General features: G+C 46.2%; 1 protein-coding gene across 1 annotated transcript in view; it reads left to right on the top strand.

Moving 5' to 3' along the window:
• Positions 1-2,580: 2,580 nt before the first annotated feature.
• The window catches only part of LOC142503308 (interleukin-12 receptor subunit beta-2-like), a 38,466-nt gene continuing 24,800 nt past the window's right edge, over positions 2,581-16,246 (top strand). Inside the window, exons 1-6 of the mRNA XM_075615457.1 lie at positions 2,581-2,622; positions 4,977-5,076; positions 6,266-6,544; positions 9,144-9,267; positions 11,838-11,995; positions 14,227-14,378. Coding sequence (XP_075471572.1) covers positions 5,007-5,076; positions 6,266-6,544; positions 9,144-9,267; positions 11,838-11,995; positions 14,227-14,378 — 783 coding nt within the window. The 5' untranslated portion in view covers positions 2,581-2,622; positions 4,977-5,006. The remainder of the gene's footprint in view (positions 2,623-4,976; positions 5,077-6,265; positions 6,545-9,143; positions 9,268-11,837; positions 11,996-14,226; positions 14,379-16,246) is intronic.

Genomic DNA, 16,246 nt, shown 5'->3' with positions numbered 1-16,246 from the left:
CTCGCTCTACCCAGGAGCTTTTTGCTGTCCTGGCAGAGGAGACAGCAAGCGCGCATGGGAGGCGGGTATCACTGTGTGTGTGTGTGTGTGTGTCACTTTGAAGTGGTCTGTGTTTGTGTGTCACTGGGGAACGTGTGTGTGTGTGTGTGTGTGTGTGTGTGTGTGTGTGTGTGTGTGTGTGTGTGTGTGTGTGTGTATATTATATAATATTTTAAAATTTTTAAAAAAAGACGTGAGAATAAATTATTTATTAACATTGTGCAACTTTGATAAATATATACACACACACACACACACACACACACACACACACACACACACACACACACACACACACACACACACACACACACACAGGCACACACACACACATACACACACCTCTGTGCTGCCTCTGCTGGTCTGGTGGCTCTGCTTCTGCTATCTCAGAACATCCACACAGTAGGAAAAAAAAGGCTGCAGCCCCATTGGATGGGAGCGGTCACGTGACCGCTCCTCTGCTCCCCCAAGCGGCAAAATTTCAAACTCTCCTGTCTCTTCTGATTTTCTCAGCCTCCGCACGCATCAGCACGCATGCGGAGGGAGAAACTATAGCCGCGCTGATTACAGATGCAGGGGCTTTGTACATCTGTTCAGCGCGGCTCAGCCCGCCTCAACGACGCTGATTTTACTATGTCCTAGGCCTTATTGTTGAGGTTCTGCTTCACAATAAGTTGCAGCCAATGCTTGGTGACGTCACCAGCTCTCCAAGCATGAGCGACGGGTGTCCTGCAATAATTTTAGAGCAGGAGTGGGTCATTGGATGGATTGTGTGTCTCTGTTGTCTCTGTGTGTCGCTCCATTTTCTTTCTCCCCGCTTCCCCCTCTTTCCCCCTTCCCTCCCCCTTCTCTCCTCCCCCCTCCCCCCTCTCCCCCCTTCCCCCTCTCTCCCCCCTTCCCCCTCTCTCCCCCTTCCCTCTCTCTCCCCCTTCCCCCTCTCTCCCCCCCTTCCCCCTCTCTCCCCCCTTCCCCCTCTCTCCCCCTTCCCCCTCTCTTCCCCCCTTCCCTCTCTCCCCCCCCTCTCTCTCCCACCTCTCTCTCTCCCCCCCTTTCACTCCTCTCCCCCCTTTCACTCCTCCCTCCCCCTCTCCCTCCCTCTCTTCCCCCTCTCTCTTCCTCCTCTCTCTTCCCTCCCCCCCACCTTCCCCCCCTCTACTTCCCCCTTCTCTCCTTTTCCACTTCTCTTGACTCCCCCCTTCACCTCTCTCCGCTCCCCCCCTTCACCTCTCTCCACTCCCCCCCATACCTCTCTCCGCTCCCCCTTCACCTCTCTCCACTCCCCCCATACCTCTCTCCGCTCCCCCCTTACCTCTCTCCCCACTCCCTCCCTTACCTCTCTCCCCGCTCCCCCCCTTACCTCTCTCTGCTCCCCCTTATCTCTCTCCGCTACCCCCCCTTACCTCTCTCCGCTCCCCCCTTCACCTCTCCCTTCCCCCCTTCCGCTCCCCCCTTCCCCCCTTCCGCTCCCCCCTTCCCCCCTCTCTCTGCGCACCTCCTCCCCCCTCTCTCTGCGCCCCTCCTCCCCCCTCTCTCCGTGCCCCTCCTCCCCCCTCTCTCCGCGCCCCCCCTCCCACCCTCTCTCCGCGCCCCCCCTCCCACCCTCTCTCCGCACCCCCCCTCCCACCCTCTCTCCGCGCCCCCCCTCCCACCCTCTCTCCGCGCCCCCCAACCCACCCTCTCTCCGCGCCCCCCCTCCCACCCTCTCTCCGCGCCCCCCCTCCCACCCTCTCTCCGCGCCCCCCCTCCCACCCTCTCTCCGCGCCCCCCCTCCCACCCTCTCTCCGTGACCCCCCTCCCCGTCTCTCCGCGACCCCCCCTCTCTCAGCGACCCCCCTCCCCCTCTCTCTGCGTCCCCCCTTCCCCCCTTTACCTCTCTCCGGTACCCCCTTTCCCCCCCTTTACCTCTCTCCACTCTGCATATTCTGCCTCTCTCTCCCCATTGGTCAGAGCAGGGTCATGTAACCCTGCGCGCGTACCGCGTGAGCATAACCGTGAAGATTTACTTGTTTAGAGGTAAACGCGCCAAGCGCATAGCGTGGTCAGCGCCAGCGGGGACTCAGCCTAATTGTATATTTTGAGCAAAGTGTATTAAAAAAAATCTCTAAATGCATGTTATAGTACAAGTGTGTTCATTTGCCTGTGAAAGCATTTGAATATATGTCTAGTTATGATCAATATTCAGGCTCCTCTGGCAGAGAAGGGGGTAAATAAAGAACACCACTGAATTATTCCACCGTTTAATACCTCGCTCAAGAATACAAATATGAATCGCGCCATAAAAACAAGGTCCTAATAGATATGTTCTGCAAACAGAAGCTGTGAACCAGAAGAGCGCGCAGGCTGTGAGCGCAGGCTCTGAGCGCAGACTGAGGCCCCAGGAGAATGGGTTGCATTCTGACTGTGAGAAAAGGCCGCCACTAAATGAGCATGCCCTGAGATTTTTGTGTCCTAGATTCTTGAAGCGATAGAGAAACAGGTAGGCGTGCAACGCTCGTAAGTAGTGATGTGCAAAGTTCATTTCACTTTTAGGAGCTGCTGAGAAGGGGAAATGCAGCAGAAGCACACACCGGCTCACTGATTAAGGTAGGTTTAAAAGGACATTATGAACATTAAGCCAGTGGTCGAAATGTGATAGGTGCTAGGGCAGTGTTTATCAACAGGTGTTCTGTGGCAGCCATAAAGCGTTTCCTGCAATTTTCGGGTCATTTGAAAATTGTACCAAATACTGAATGCATTGCATCTGATCTCAGACGCGCTATTAGAGAGGGTCGGGGTTCGTTACAATGCATCTGATCTCAGACGTGCTATTAGAGAGGGTTGGGGTTCGTTACAATGCATCTGATCTCAGACGCGCTATTAGAGAGGGTTGGGGTTCCTTACAATGCATCTGATCTAAGACACGCTATTAGAGAGGGTTGGGGGTACATGAATAATAAATAAACATTGGCATTTGGTCCAAAAAGATTCAATTTTACAACCTACTCTTCCTAAAATACAAAGAATAGTATTTACAAAAGCACAACCCCTAACAGATAGAATAGCTCTGTGCCGTCTCAGGAGGTCTTAAAAAACGTCCCTGAATGTTACAGCAAATATTAAAGGATTTTTCAAATGCTTAAAATGCAAATTCAATATAAATGAACCTAAACAAGTCAGGGGGCTCTCTTCAATATGAACAGGAACTCAATACAGTGTTACAATTTTTATAAATTGTGACTGACAAAATATTGTCTATTTAATACTATAAACAATAAAGCAATGAACAGTATATTGGGCGGACAACCAGAAAACTAAAAATCAGGTTTGCAGAGCATATCACCAATATTCAGGAGGGTCTTCTTCAATATAATATTTCAAAACATTTCAAAGAACACCAACAATAAACTCCTTTAGGAATCCGTTGTATAGGAATAGAAAAATTAAAATCCAACTGGAGAGGAGGAGATATGGTTAATTTCATCTCCAAATCAGAAACTAGATCGATACACACACTTAAAACATTGCTTCCAAATGGTGTAAATGTTGACATAGATTTAGGCGTATTTCTCATCAACTAACAACCTGTCATCAATTACATGTCTCCCTCTCAATCTATTCCTTAACCTTGATTGTTTATATGCCTGTGTATCTATATTGTTACTTTCTCTAGTCTCTTATTTCTATGTACTTGTGATAGTGTTACTCTAATAATTTGCCACATATGAAATGCTCTATTTCTATGAGTATTGTACTTGTATTAATCATTATGTAGTTATCCCTCTGTTGAGATTGCTACATTGTGCTCTATTGTATTCTGTAAACTGTTCCACGTTAATAACCATATTTCTGTCCCATGTTATCATCTGATATATGTATAGATCTAATCTTGACATTGTGTTGAAAGCTACGATTGTTTAAATAGTGAATTGATTGATTACTATCCCTCCCATGAAATCAACCTATCACTGCATTTGATTGCCTCTGTAGGGAGTCAGATACGGTCACATGTCATTACCCCTAATGAAGCTTTTTCAAGCAAAATGCGTAGGGTTATGTGAGTTCCTTGCTGAGTGATCGCATAGCTCATATCCCTATACCAAAGTGGTTGAGTATCCAGCTGATAGCTGCTAACTAAGATACAGCTACGAATTCTAATACGGACATTTCAACATTGTCATGTCCTCTGATGTCATCTCCCAGAGACGGATCGACGCGGGTCGACACGAGTCGTCAGAGCGTGCTGCATACCACTCACCTTCCGTTTGAGCGGCGTCCACCGAGCCTATGTGTTTTACCAGGATGTTTCCTGCAATGCTGTTTTATCCTGCCAGATTGTGTGTGTACTTTACCATATTGTGCCTCTTTTTCAGGACTTTTTATATTCACCACTCACTATCAGATTATTTCCTCCATCGATTGCATTGGACTACTGTGTTTTCGTATTTGATATTTTTTCACTATGTGTTTAGTGTATTTCACTCCCTTGAGAAAGGTCTCTCTGTGAGGAGCGAAACGTCGGTGTGTGCGCCACATACTTCAATAGTTTTTTTGAACTACTGCCTTTGTGTGCTGTCTCGTTTTTGCTGCACGGCTGTCCAGTGAAAACACTCTCTGTATCTCTCTCTCTCTCTCTCATCAATAGTATTTTTATTTGCTGTGTTCTATTAATTATATATTGACAATCAATAAACATTTAGGTTTAAAAAAAGAAATAAATGAAAAGAACAAGGCATGTCCAGGAAACAAGATCCGAACATTGAATAAGTTTAACTCCTGGAGGCGATTACTGTAATGTCATTTTGTTTCTACCCGAGACTTTCCAAATAAACCCTTAATAGCCACACAATAAGCCTCTTGCTTGGTTAATCCCTTTGTGGGAGTCAGTAGCAATATTGTCATGTTACTGGGGGTCTTGCAGACGTATACATAACCAGCACCTTTTTCTTATTTACCTGCAGCATCAATGTTGGCCTAGAGAGAAGTCCATTATGGGTCATACTACTTACAGATGGCAAGTGGCCTGGATAGTGATCGTGTTTGCTATGAACATGTGTGAAGGTGATGTGTGCTGCGTGACCAAAATATATATCTTTTTATTTTTTTACATTTTATTACCGTTGTTAATCTTCATGAAAACAGAGTGTTGCAGGGTACATGCAACCACACGCAGGTTTTCTTGATAAGGCTTATTTATTGAGCCTTAAAAAAAATACAGCACACAAAAACAAAACAGCTTCTTGTCAGCATACAAAAATAAAATAGCTTCTCTTCAGCATAGAAAAACAATGCAGCTTCTTTTCAGCATGCAGGACACAGACAGTTCATCAAACATGTACTTTGAAAACAGACATTGTAGCAGTAATCTTACTTCAGCATTTCACTCCTGTCTCCTGACCAGCTAGCTCTCATGTGTGTCTAGCCTGGTGTTTTTAAAGCACCTTGATGAGGCAGCTGGGATCAGACTAATTAAGCAGCCCTCTCAACTGAACTTAACCTCGTCACTGCTGCACTGCAAAACTAAACATAGGTCTGCCAGGTATGTGACTGGTGACGTTTATTCAACCTGTCACACAGAGACACAGATATTAATGAAACAAAGGAGCAGAGAAAAGCTGGTTAAACCTTTAGCTGCCAGAGGGGCTGCGTTGTTGGCCTGTCTGGCAGCATCGACCTTAACGATGGGGATCATTGCTACAGAAGGCGTTCATAGGTCTGTGTTTAGCTGGTTTTGTGTATTAATACTTAGAATGTTACTGGGTAAAAGAGGATTCTGCTAACAGACAGTATAGAAACACCTACGGTTTCTGTAATATAGGTCAAACCTGCCGTCAGCTTTCCCCACATGAGAATTAAAAGAAGCTACGGCAGTGTGATAAGGTGCTGGTCTCTGAAGTGGGAAATGCCAATTTATAACTGTTAACGCTGTGTGACTACGGTCAAGGGGCCTTATCTCCATGTGCCCTAACTGCAAATACATTGATTGGGAATGCGCACGGCAGTCATTTGCTAAACGTGAATTTGGCCTTCCTTGTTCCTAATAAGAATAGGGCTTAGTAGGGGAGATGTTGGAGATGGGGAGGGCGGTGGTAGTATAACAAGGACGATAGGGCAAGAGGAGAGCGGGGATTGTACCTTTTGGATTGCAAACTCTGACGAACACGAACCCTGCAGTAATATTTAGAGCTCATTGAACCCAGACAGCACCAGATCCAAATAGATAATGAGCGTATTTTGTTTCCTTGCGCAGGGTTTGTGGAATGCTCAGGTTACATCACGGTGGAACCTGCTCCAGTTTTCTTGATGGGGTCCAACATAACCATAACCTGCATATCTATAATCAAAGACTGTTCCGCGCTGGACAACCTTTCTATGTTTCTAAATGACAGCGTCGCCAAACCAGACTGGAGAAATCAGACATCAGCTACCATTCGGCTCACCGATGTCAGGGAGTCTTATACTGTCACCTGCTTCATCAACTGTAAGGGTAGGGAGCACCTGCTATGCGTGGCCATCCTACATGCGGGATGTAAGTATTTTCTGTTTGTATAAGCAATGAATTATGATCAATAAGAATATTGTTACTACAATTGCACGCAGGTAGCTCCCATGCGCTACAGGCCAGGGTGAAAGTGAGCAAGTCGTCCGTTACACATCATTTCAAAATCTATTTTATGATCCTAAATATCAGGATTTGCTCTGCACTGGATTCAATGTTGTATGGGATGCTAAGAAAAAAAAACAATCAATCATAAACGACAGACAATTGTATGTATGTATGTATATCTTTATTTATAAGTCCATCCCATAGGACAGGGCGGCTCTTATAACCCCATCTTTTAGCAAAAACGTACATTTTATATCCCCGGACATTTGATTTAAATACCTGGTCGAAGCTCGCGACCTCCCTGGAAACACCCCAGTTTGCGCACCCCTGCTTCACGTCACTGCTTACGTTAAAGTAAGCAGCAATTCACCGTTTGGTTTTCTTTGCAGAGGTCCTTTTGGATCGGCCGGTTCCTTTGGTCTGATGCTTTATTTTCAAAGACAGAGAGCAATGTTGAAGGCATCCCTACCAGCACTGTAAATGTGCAATCTTATGGACACTTAGGGCCTCATGCAGAGAGCATAGAATTTTAAAAATGGCGAATTTCATAAAAAGTAGCTTTTTTGGAGAGTTTTATTCTCCATATGCAGAAAAGTGCGAATTCTGCTATGTTTAACATGGATGCGTGTGGCGAGTTTAAATTGGCGAGATGCGCGCTTCAGAAACGTGTAAAAACAAATTCGCGCCTTTTTTTCCCCTTTACTATAGGCGGCGAGCGCCATCTTGCCATATTTTCGTGGCGCGGCAAAAATGCGAGAATCGCGCCTTTTTTTGGCGCGAACAGCCGCTACTTGCCGTTCGCACCTCTCTGCATTCGGAGAGTTTTAAAAATGGCGCGATGGAGGTTCTCGCCAGCCGCGAGGCGAGTTTTAAACATAGAAATAAAAAAATGGCGCGTTTTTCGCAACTCGCCATTTTATGCCGTTTTCTGAAGGAAATTGAACAAAAAATGGCGAGTTTTGAAATAACGATGCTCTCTGCATGAGGCCCTGTGTAATAATACATATTATAGAGGCACAGGAATTACATAGGACTGGATTCTTCTTTTATCTTATGAAATAGTCATTCCTCTTATTCAAAAATCAGTTCTCTAAACCTCATTGCATATTCTCTGAGCTCCTAAGGCCCCACTCCCTCAGTCAGCGCGCCCGCACTGCAGACAGGCGGGGCGCTGACAGACACAGACCGCGATATGCAGTCTGTAGGGAGCCGGGGCTGGAGTGGGAGGGAGGGGCGTGGTTTAAGCGGAGGGACCCGCTACCCCCCCCCCCTCCACGGGCTCGGGCTCCCGGGCTGCAGGAGGGAGCTGCTGTGGGCTGCCTTACTCACACGCTGACACTCAGGCACACACAGACACACAGACAGGCACTCATGCACACACACACACAGGCAGGCACTCACGCACTCAGGCACACACATACACACACACACAGGCACTCAGACACACACATACACACACACACAGACAGGCACTCACGCTGCTTTCCCTCCACACTCTCCTCCCCGCTCCCCGAAGCTTCCCTTCCTCCCGAAGCCTCCCCTCCTCCCGAAGCCTCCCCTCCTCATTGGCTCACAGCCACACCACGTGACGCGTCGACGCTTGGGATTACAATTCTCTTGAATCCCCTAGCGGCTGACGCGTCACAGTGTGTAGTGAGCTGTGCCATGAGGAGGGACTGGGACCGGCTCCAGAGGATTCCCCTGCTGGTGGGGAACGCCCGTGCGGCCGCCCGCGCCGCCGGGCGCAGCGGGTCCCAGGCCTTAATGTAGGTGGAGCAGAGACAAGAGAATCACGCTGCTCGAGTGCTCTGTATTAAGTAGAAATGTCAGGGAAAAGATGATAGTACTATACCGTTTGTTGGTCAAGTGAGAGGTAAGTGTACAAGCTCCAAACCTCACAGGGTCCTTCTTCAGGTGGGGAAGTTGTACAACGAGGTAGAGAATATTTACAAGAGGGCGTGCTGACAAATTGGAGATATTATAGATCAGGGGTGGCCATCTCCGCTCCTCAAGGGCCACCAACAGGTTCTGTTTAAAGGATTCCCCTGCTTCAGCACAGGTGGTTCAGTCATTGACTGAGTCACTTATTGAGCCACCTGTGCTGAAGCAGGGATATCCTCAAAGACTGATCTGCTGGTGGCCCTTCAAGACAGGAGATGGTCAACCCATGTTCTATGTCTTTCCTAACAACAAATACACCTAAAGAAGGTCCACGTGAGGTTTGAAAGCTTGTACACTCACCCTTTCTTAGTCCAATAAAAGGCATCATACTACTTATTTTTTATTTATTTTGTTACATTAATAAGGGACACATATGGCGAAGATCCTTTATAGTGTTGTCTTTTATTACGTTGAAACATTTAGTACAATAGAGGTAAAGTTACGTTTAGGAGACGTATGTTGGCGCTGTCATAAATTTGCATCCTCCCAGAGTGAGCTCGTCAACGTTTATGATTTCAATGTATTAATATGTTCCTATGGGGAGTATGGAAACTTAATGATGATTTGTATTTCACTGTAGTTCCTCCAGACCGACCCACTAATGTAACGTGTTCACGTGAAGAGAAGTCCGTGTATATGATGTGTGCTTGGGAACGAGGCCAGTATACACATATACACACGGCATACACCGTGCACTTGAACAAGTAAGTTGCATTGTTCACTTCATTTTTATTTATATAAGGCTGCCAAAGTCTTGACAAAATGAAGCTCTACCCGCAAAATAGTCCACAATCTAATTTGGGTGCCTGAGATACACGGATACAATTATCTTCTCATTCTCGTTATTTTGGACCATGGTTCTGGCGCACAGAATGTAAACAACTTGATAGTGGGTATATTATTCACATCGTGCAACATGTGGAATTACATAAGTCATAATGAGTGAGCCACGGATGGAGCTGACCTTTTGGCGACCTCTGGACTAGATGGCCTAAGTGGACTGAGTACTGGAAATGATGGATGAAGATAGCGCTTCCTGTTATTGAAAGCTCATTGCCAAATACTGTAGTTTTTCATATCTGATGTAAAATAGTTGTACTACACGTATTCTTTGCGTTGATGGTAATCTCGTTGAGTTTTAGTTGTTCAGTATCTGCGTTTTGATTAATCTGGGGCACGTCGAAAGGAAGTCTTCAGCAGCAGCGGTTGAAATATATCTAGGTTAAATTAGTTGAAAGAGGTCATGTACTCTGATGTTCACAGCTAAAGTGCCTCATTATCTTCTGAAGCAATCTCAGTGTGGGAATGTCAGGTTTTTGCTAAAGGGTTCCAGGAAGCAGGGGGAGGAAGAGATGACATTGATATTTTATATTTTTAGGATTACGCTAAAACTTTGAGCACTCTAGAAGAAACAAGATGGCAAAAATTATCACGTATTAATTACAATACTTGTGAATTGTAATATGGGTTTTTATTATGACTGCACGGCAAATGATTCTAAGCTTTCCCTAATCACCACCCATCTGAGTAACAGGCTGTATTTTAGGTCTTTAAAAAATGAAAATATTAAGTTCTTTTTGCTCAAGTACAAATATTGATGCTGTTTTCTTTCACCAGCGTATTTTCCCATTGAATTAATTGACTATAGCGATGAGCAGACCTTTTCGCCTGCAAACTAGACGCAATTGACCTTTATTTTGCCGCGGTTCAGCCAGGGTTATTTGTCGTGCATAAAGTTAGTGCACATCGAGATTTCATTCAAAATCCTAATTTGCGTAATTCTCTAAAATCGCTAGATTTGCTTTCTGCGGACTTCAAACAGGGACCCCAGCGCGCTCCGCTCACGGTATTTAGCTGAAACCTCAATAATTTGGCGACATCGTTAGCCCTTTGAGGTTTGGCAAAACGTCGCTTCCAGTACGTATCACGTTGTATATACTGTAGGGACGTTATCTTCAGCCCACAATTTACGACTGCATGAAAAGCAGAGATTGGAAACAGTGCCGCCCGTTTTTATCACCAAAGCACAAGATTGTGGTTCAGGTGCGAAAATGCTTAATTTGGTACTATGATTAAATATATCTCGCAGCTGTACATGAGTCTTATGTGGTTGTGGTAATAGCCACACAACCAATTCTGATTTTAATCACAATTGATTTCTAATAAAACCGTATAGGAAACCTAATATGTCCCAGTTAAATTGTTAATGATGGCAGAAGCACAGGAGAGGGCTTAAAGCGGCAATCCAAGCGGGTGATTGATTTTGCGAATCTTTTTTTTAACATAGGATTGAAGCAGGGGGTCTCCGGAGCTGAAACCCATTTAATTAATCTCTGGGACCCCCTGCTCCCAGAGATACAGACCTCTAGGAGGTGCCGGTAGCTGTTCCGCTTGGCTAGCAGGGTTCACGTAGTAGCAGAGTTCCAAAGCTCCCGCGGGCCTATAGGAAGCCGTGACGTCATCAGGTTTTGCTTTCTATTGGCCCGCGGGATGCAGGAGCTTTAAACTTTGCCACGATACCGGCAACTCCTTTTGGAGGTCTGTATCTCGGGAAGCGGGGTCCCCGGACCTGAAATTAAAGGGGTTCAGCTCCAGAGACGCCCGGCTTCAACCTTGGGTTAAAAAAAACAATAAAACAAGAGCATGAATTGCTCCTTTAAGGAACTAAATGATCAACATTTGTTAATAAAAGAGCTGATTTTGTAAGTACCTGGAGTATGATCCCTAATGCAGGGGCGCTCAACTCCAGTCCGCAAGACCCTCCAACAGGTCATGTTTTAAGGATAACCCAGCTTCAGCACAAGTGGCTCAATCAGTGGCTCAGTCAAAGACTAAGCCACTGATTGGGCCACTTGTGCTGAAGCAGGGAGCCACTGATTGGGCCATCTGCACTGAAGCATGTATATCCTGAAAACCTGACCTATTGTGGGGTCTTTCATCAGAAATAAATCAGGGGTTCTCAACTACAGTCCTGAAGACCCCCCAAAAGGTCAGGTTTTCAGGATATCGCTGCTTCAGCACAGGTGACTGAATCTCTGACTGAGCCACTGATTGACCCACCTGTGCTGAAGCAGAGATATCCTTAAAACCTGACATGCCTGGGAGTTGGGCCAAGGAGAGGAGAAAACAGCATGGAGCGGAGAGAGAGGAGAGGGGGGTGTGTGTCGAGCGCATCACAAGTTTCACCATTGTGCCCAGTATTTTTGCAGAAGGCACCTGGCAACCCTACCTGTCAGTATAAGTTCGGGTTCCTGATTTTAACTGGTTGCTTTAGTTTGCAGACAACAGAAGAGCAGATATTTGTTGGAAGTAACAACGTCACAATTCCAGTGAACAGATCACAGGACACAGCATTTGAAGTTGTAGTTCGGGCCAGCAATGCCCTGGGACAGTCACAATCGTACCTTGTACACGTTCTACTGGAAGAAATAGGTACATTCTATTCAATCAAAGTGTCTCTCTCTGCATACATTATATGTACACGCCAACGGGACTGATTACAGCAGCTATGTTATATTTCTTCTGTATTTCTTTTCTCCGTACTGTATTTCAGCTGGGGCTCTCCAGGACAAGTCCTTCCTGCTCATTCCCGAACATTTACATAGATGGTTGATTGGGGCGGTTATAATGGCCTTTGGCCGGGTCACTTGATAAGGCGTTAACTAATAGTAGGAGACGATCAGAGATATCAACCACCCCCTGGGCCAAAACGAATGAAAATAATATGGTATTTTAATGGAAAAGTACTTGAATTAGTGACACTCCATTCAGCTCTGTTAAATTCGGGCTCATACATGTTACCTAATATAGGAACAGATTTGATGTTCCTATAACGTGTATCCTCAAAGCTTATTATATGCACAAACAACGTCCATTCTATTCTGCATCTCATTAACATGGGTAACGTTATGTTACTGTAGCATAACATTGTGTTATCTTCCAATAACGGGATGTTAAGTGCGTCTTGGTGTTGTCTGATCCAGACTCTGAAACAGGTGTTTAACTCGCGTTCAGAAAGAGAGAAGCGCATAGGGAAATAATCCCGGGAAATAACGCCGTTTGTTAAAGTAGCAATCCAAGCTGGCCTTTTTTATTATTATTATTATTATTATTATTATTATTACATAGGATTAAAACAGGGAGTGTCCAGAGCCGAACCCCATTATTTCAACACTGGGGGCCCCCCTGCTTCCTCAAAAGGGGGTGCCGGTAGCCGCTCTGTCAGGCTAGCTTTTCATCCGGTGCGGCTCGCGTGGGAGCATTAAAAACCGGAAGAGAGATACCGGCGCCTCTGCGGAGGTAAGTATCTCTGGAAGCTGGGGGTCCCAGGAGCTGAAATGAAAGAGGATGAGCTCCAGAGACGCCCGGCTTCTCACCCGGCTTATTTTATTTGAGAGGAAATGGTTCTTTAAGACTATTACATTCTTTATAAAATGTCGTTTTCTGTCGGCTATGTGGGATCCCACCTCTAAGGCCGAGGCCATAGAAGGACAGGCCGCGCTGAGCCATGCGGACGCTCCGCGCTGAGCCCCTGCATCCTCAATGAGGATGCCTTGAGAGGGGGCTCACGCGAGCATCCGCAGGCGTGCTGAGGCGCTGGAGTTTTCAGCCGACAGCCAAGCTATTTTTCAGAGCGCTGTCGGCTGAAAACATCCAATCAGCGTGGAGCTGCGTCAACGTCACGGCGCCGTGACGTCGGCGCCGTGACGTCGACGTTGGTGCGTCGCGGGCGATTGGCCCAGCGACGTCACTGCCCCGCCTCCCTCAGTCTCCCCCCGCCTCCGATCGCGCCCGCTGGCTCGCCTGCATGGGCATGAAATCGCGCAGATTTCAGCAGGCGAGCCTCAGCGTCAGCGCGGCTCAACCCTCTATGTCCTCAGCCTAAGGGTTTCATGAACTGCAATAGCCGAGCAGAGCCGTGCTGAGCAATGGACAAATCCATTATTGTTGCCCTGTGATAAATTGCCCCATGGTTCATTCCAGACCAGAGGTGGCCAACTCCAGTCCTTAACGGCCACCAACAAGTCAGGGTTTCAGGATATCCCTGCTTCAGCACAGATGGCTCAATCATAGAGCCATTGATTGAGCCACCTGTGCCAAAGCAGGGATACCCTGAATGCCTGACCTGTTGGTGGCCCTTGAGGACTGGAGTTGGCCGCCCCTGTTCCAGATAAATCATTAGCGTGACACAGGCAGGGACGGCGCAAGGGTTTCACGCACCCTAGGGCGAAACGTAAAATGTGCGCCCCAAAAAGAAAATAAATAGTGACGTAGCTATTGGGGCCGCAGGGGGTGCGACTGTACCCCAGCACGACGCAAAATAAAAATAATAGGGCGCCAAAATACCGGCCAAAAAAAAGAAAAATAGTTAAAAAAAGATAAATAAATAATAAGAGGATTTTTTTTATTATTGTTATTAATGCGCCCCTAGGACCTTTGGTGCCATAGGCAACCACCTAGGTTCGCCTAATGGATGGGTCATCAATCTTTTTGGTGTACAGCCCCAACACTGTGCACCATTGTATATGGACAATATGCCTCCCAAGAGCTTGCAATCTAATCGCGGTGCCCAACTCATAGGCAGATAAAATGACAAGGTCACGGTGAGCTGACACTCGAACCCACAAGTTTCCCCATAAATAACACTATTCTTACTCTTGCAGTGGTTCCTGTCCCGCCTGTGATCATCCAGGCTGAAATTCTTAACGGCTCCCGTTTCAAAATCCTCATCCAGTGGAGGAAGCAAAGACCAGCAAACTGCTCCTGCGAACTGGGGTACGGGACGGTGCGAGAGAGAGGCCCGGCGTGGAGCGGGGTAGGTAGTGTGGACAGACAACGGAGAGAGGTATCACCGTAAATCAGGGACCGACGGGAGAGATATATAGACATGAAATGTAAGAAACGCGTTTCTACGTTTGACGCATTTCTCCGTTTTCGTTTTTCTGTTTGCGTCACACGTATGAAAGAGTTTCTTACATCCGATGCAAATCGTTACCTCAGACCGGCCGGATTTTTTTACGCAAATATAAGATAAAAAGTGGCGCAGGGAGACGCAGAGTTTGCTGCATCTCATTATAATCTGTGCGTCATGTGACTCCCCCCTAACTCCTCCTATTGTCACTCCCCAAATAGCAAGGGGACACACACGCAAAACTTGGAGCAAACACCATGATACATTGATGCAAAGAGACGCCAGGTGAAAACGATGCAATTTGCGTGAATTTTGCTCCAAATTTGCCGTGATAAATCACCCCCAATGAACTCTCTTAGGCCTCGTTCCCACTGCTCGTGGCTGCGCGCACTATGGCGTGCGCAGCGTGAACAAGATACGGCCCCAGTCACTGCCTGCGCGCAGTGTATTATTGTATATATATTGTAGGCTGTGTCTGATAAGCACAGGCCCATGTATGTTTCATTGTAATCAGAATTAGGCTGAGGTTGTCTTAGTGTATGACTACATTGGCTGTGATTCTGGGAGCTTCCAATCATACATAAGCTGAAGACTAAAAATAGAGGAAGAACAAAAGAAAGAACACTGGTTTACCAACTCCGCTGTTTTAGGCTGAATTTGTACAACAAATGACCCTTGTGGTTTTCTATACAATATCATCAGCAGCCATATATGTATTGAGAGAGAGGATTTGGCCCGGGATTAAAGGGGTTACACCCCATTTGGCCACCCTCTACTCTCACCTGGGAAGCAAGGGGTTAACTGGACTGGGGTCCAGTAATGTGTTTTTGCCTTGCTTCTGCCATCCAACTGTTTATTCCCCTGTATAAATGTATTGTTTCTGTGCCAGTGTCTGCACCACACACACACTGGGGCTTAAGGGGTTAATGAGCTACAGTTTAGGAAAATACAAATATGTGTGGTGTCTTTTCAGAAATATCTGGGCTTCAAAAGGGGGTGTAGTGTACAGTATGTTAATACCTAATTGGCAGACCAAGGGTATATTGCTGGTAGAGACAGCTAGGCCCATGTCTGGAGCATTGGGTGTGAAATCTAGCACCTGTGACAAATGTTCTCTACACACGAGTCCCTGCTTCAACGGATTTATTGACAAGGGGTTATGGGGGCCAGGGGTGCGGTTACGCAAGGTGATATCAGAATGAGTGACCTTATTAAATATAAGAATATTATGAGATGTCCTCGGCTGAACGTGCTAAAAGCTACATATGTGTATTCGTGGGACTGATTCGCACATAAGGATTACAGACACATGATGTCTAGCAGGTACTAAGAGACAGATTGTATTGTATGTCTTTATTTATATAGCGCCATTAAAGTACATAGCGCTTATTAATATCTCTCTTAATTTTAGTATTACACGGTAATATTTAGTCTTATTGGGAGCGTCATGCGTGCCGGAATGTATTAATACGTCTCACGTGCCAGTAAGTACCACTGAACTGAAGTTATGAAGTTATTTAGAAAGGAAAAGCAGTTTTTAAACGTCCTTGGGTGGGAGGAGTTTTACTCTGGGGTAAGCCTGTCAACCTCACCACTGATTTATGAGAGGGGCAGGGTTTAGGTTGTGTTCAATGGGAAATAATTGTATATGAACAAGGCCCAGCCTATGGCTATTGTCTTCGTGTCTTCTGTGATATTCAAGATTGCTATATGAACTGCTAGTCACGATTTCTGACTATTTCATCATGCCAACTTTAAGTAAGTGCATATTT

Source organism: Ascaphus truei, chromosome 10 (assembly GCF_040206685.1).
Source record: "Ascaphus truei isolate aAscTru1 chromosome 10, aAscTru1.hap1, whole genome shotgun sequence".
Taxonomy (NCBI): Eukaryota; Metazoa; Chordata; class Amphibia; order Anura; family Ascaphidae; genus Ascaphus; species Ascaphus truei.
Note: the sequence above shows the minus strand (reverse complement) of the source record. Positions and strands in the feature narration are given on the sequence as shown.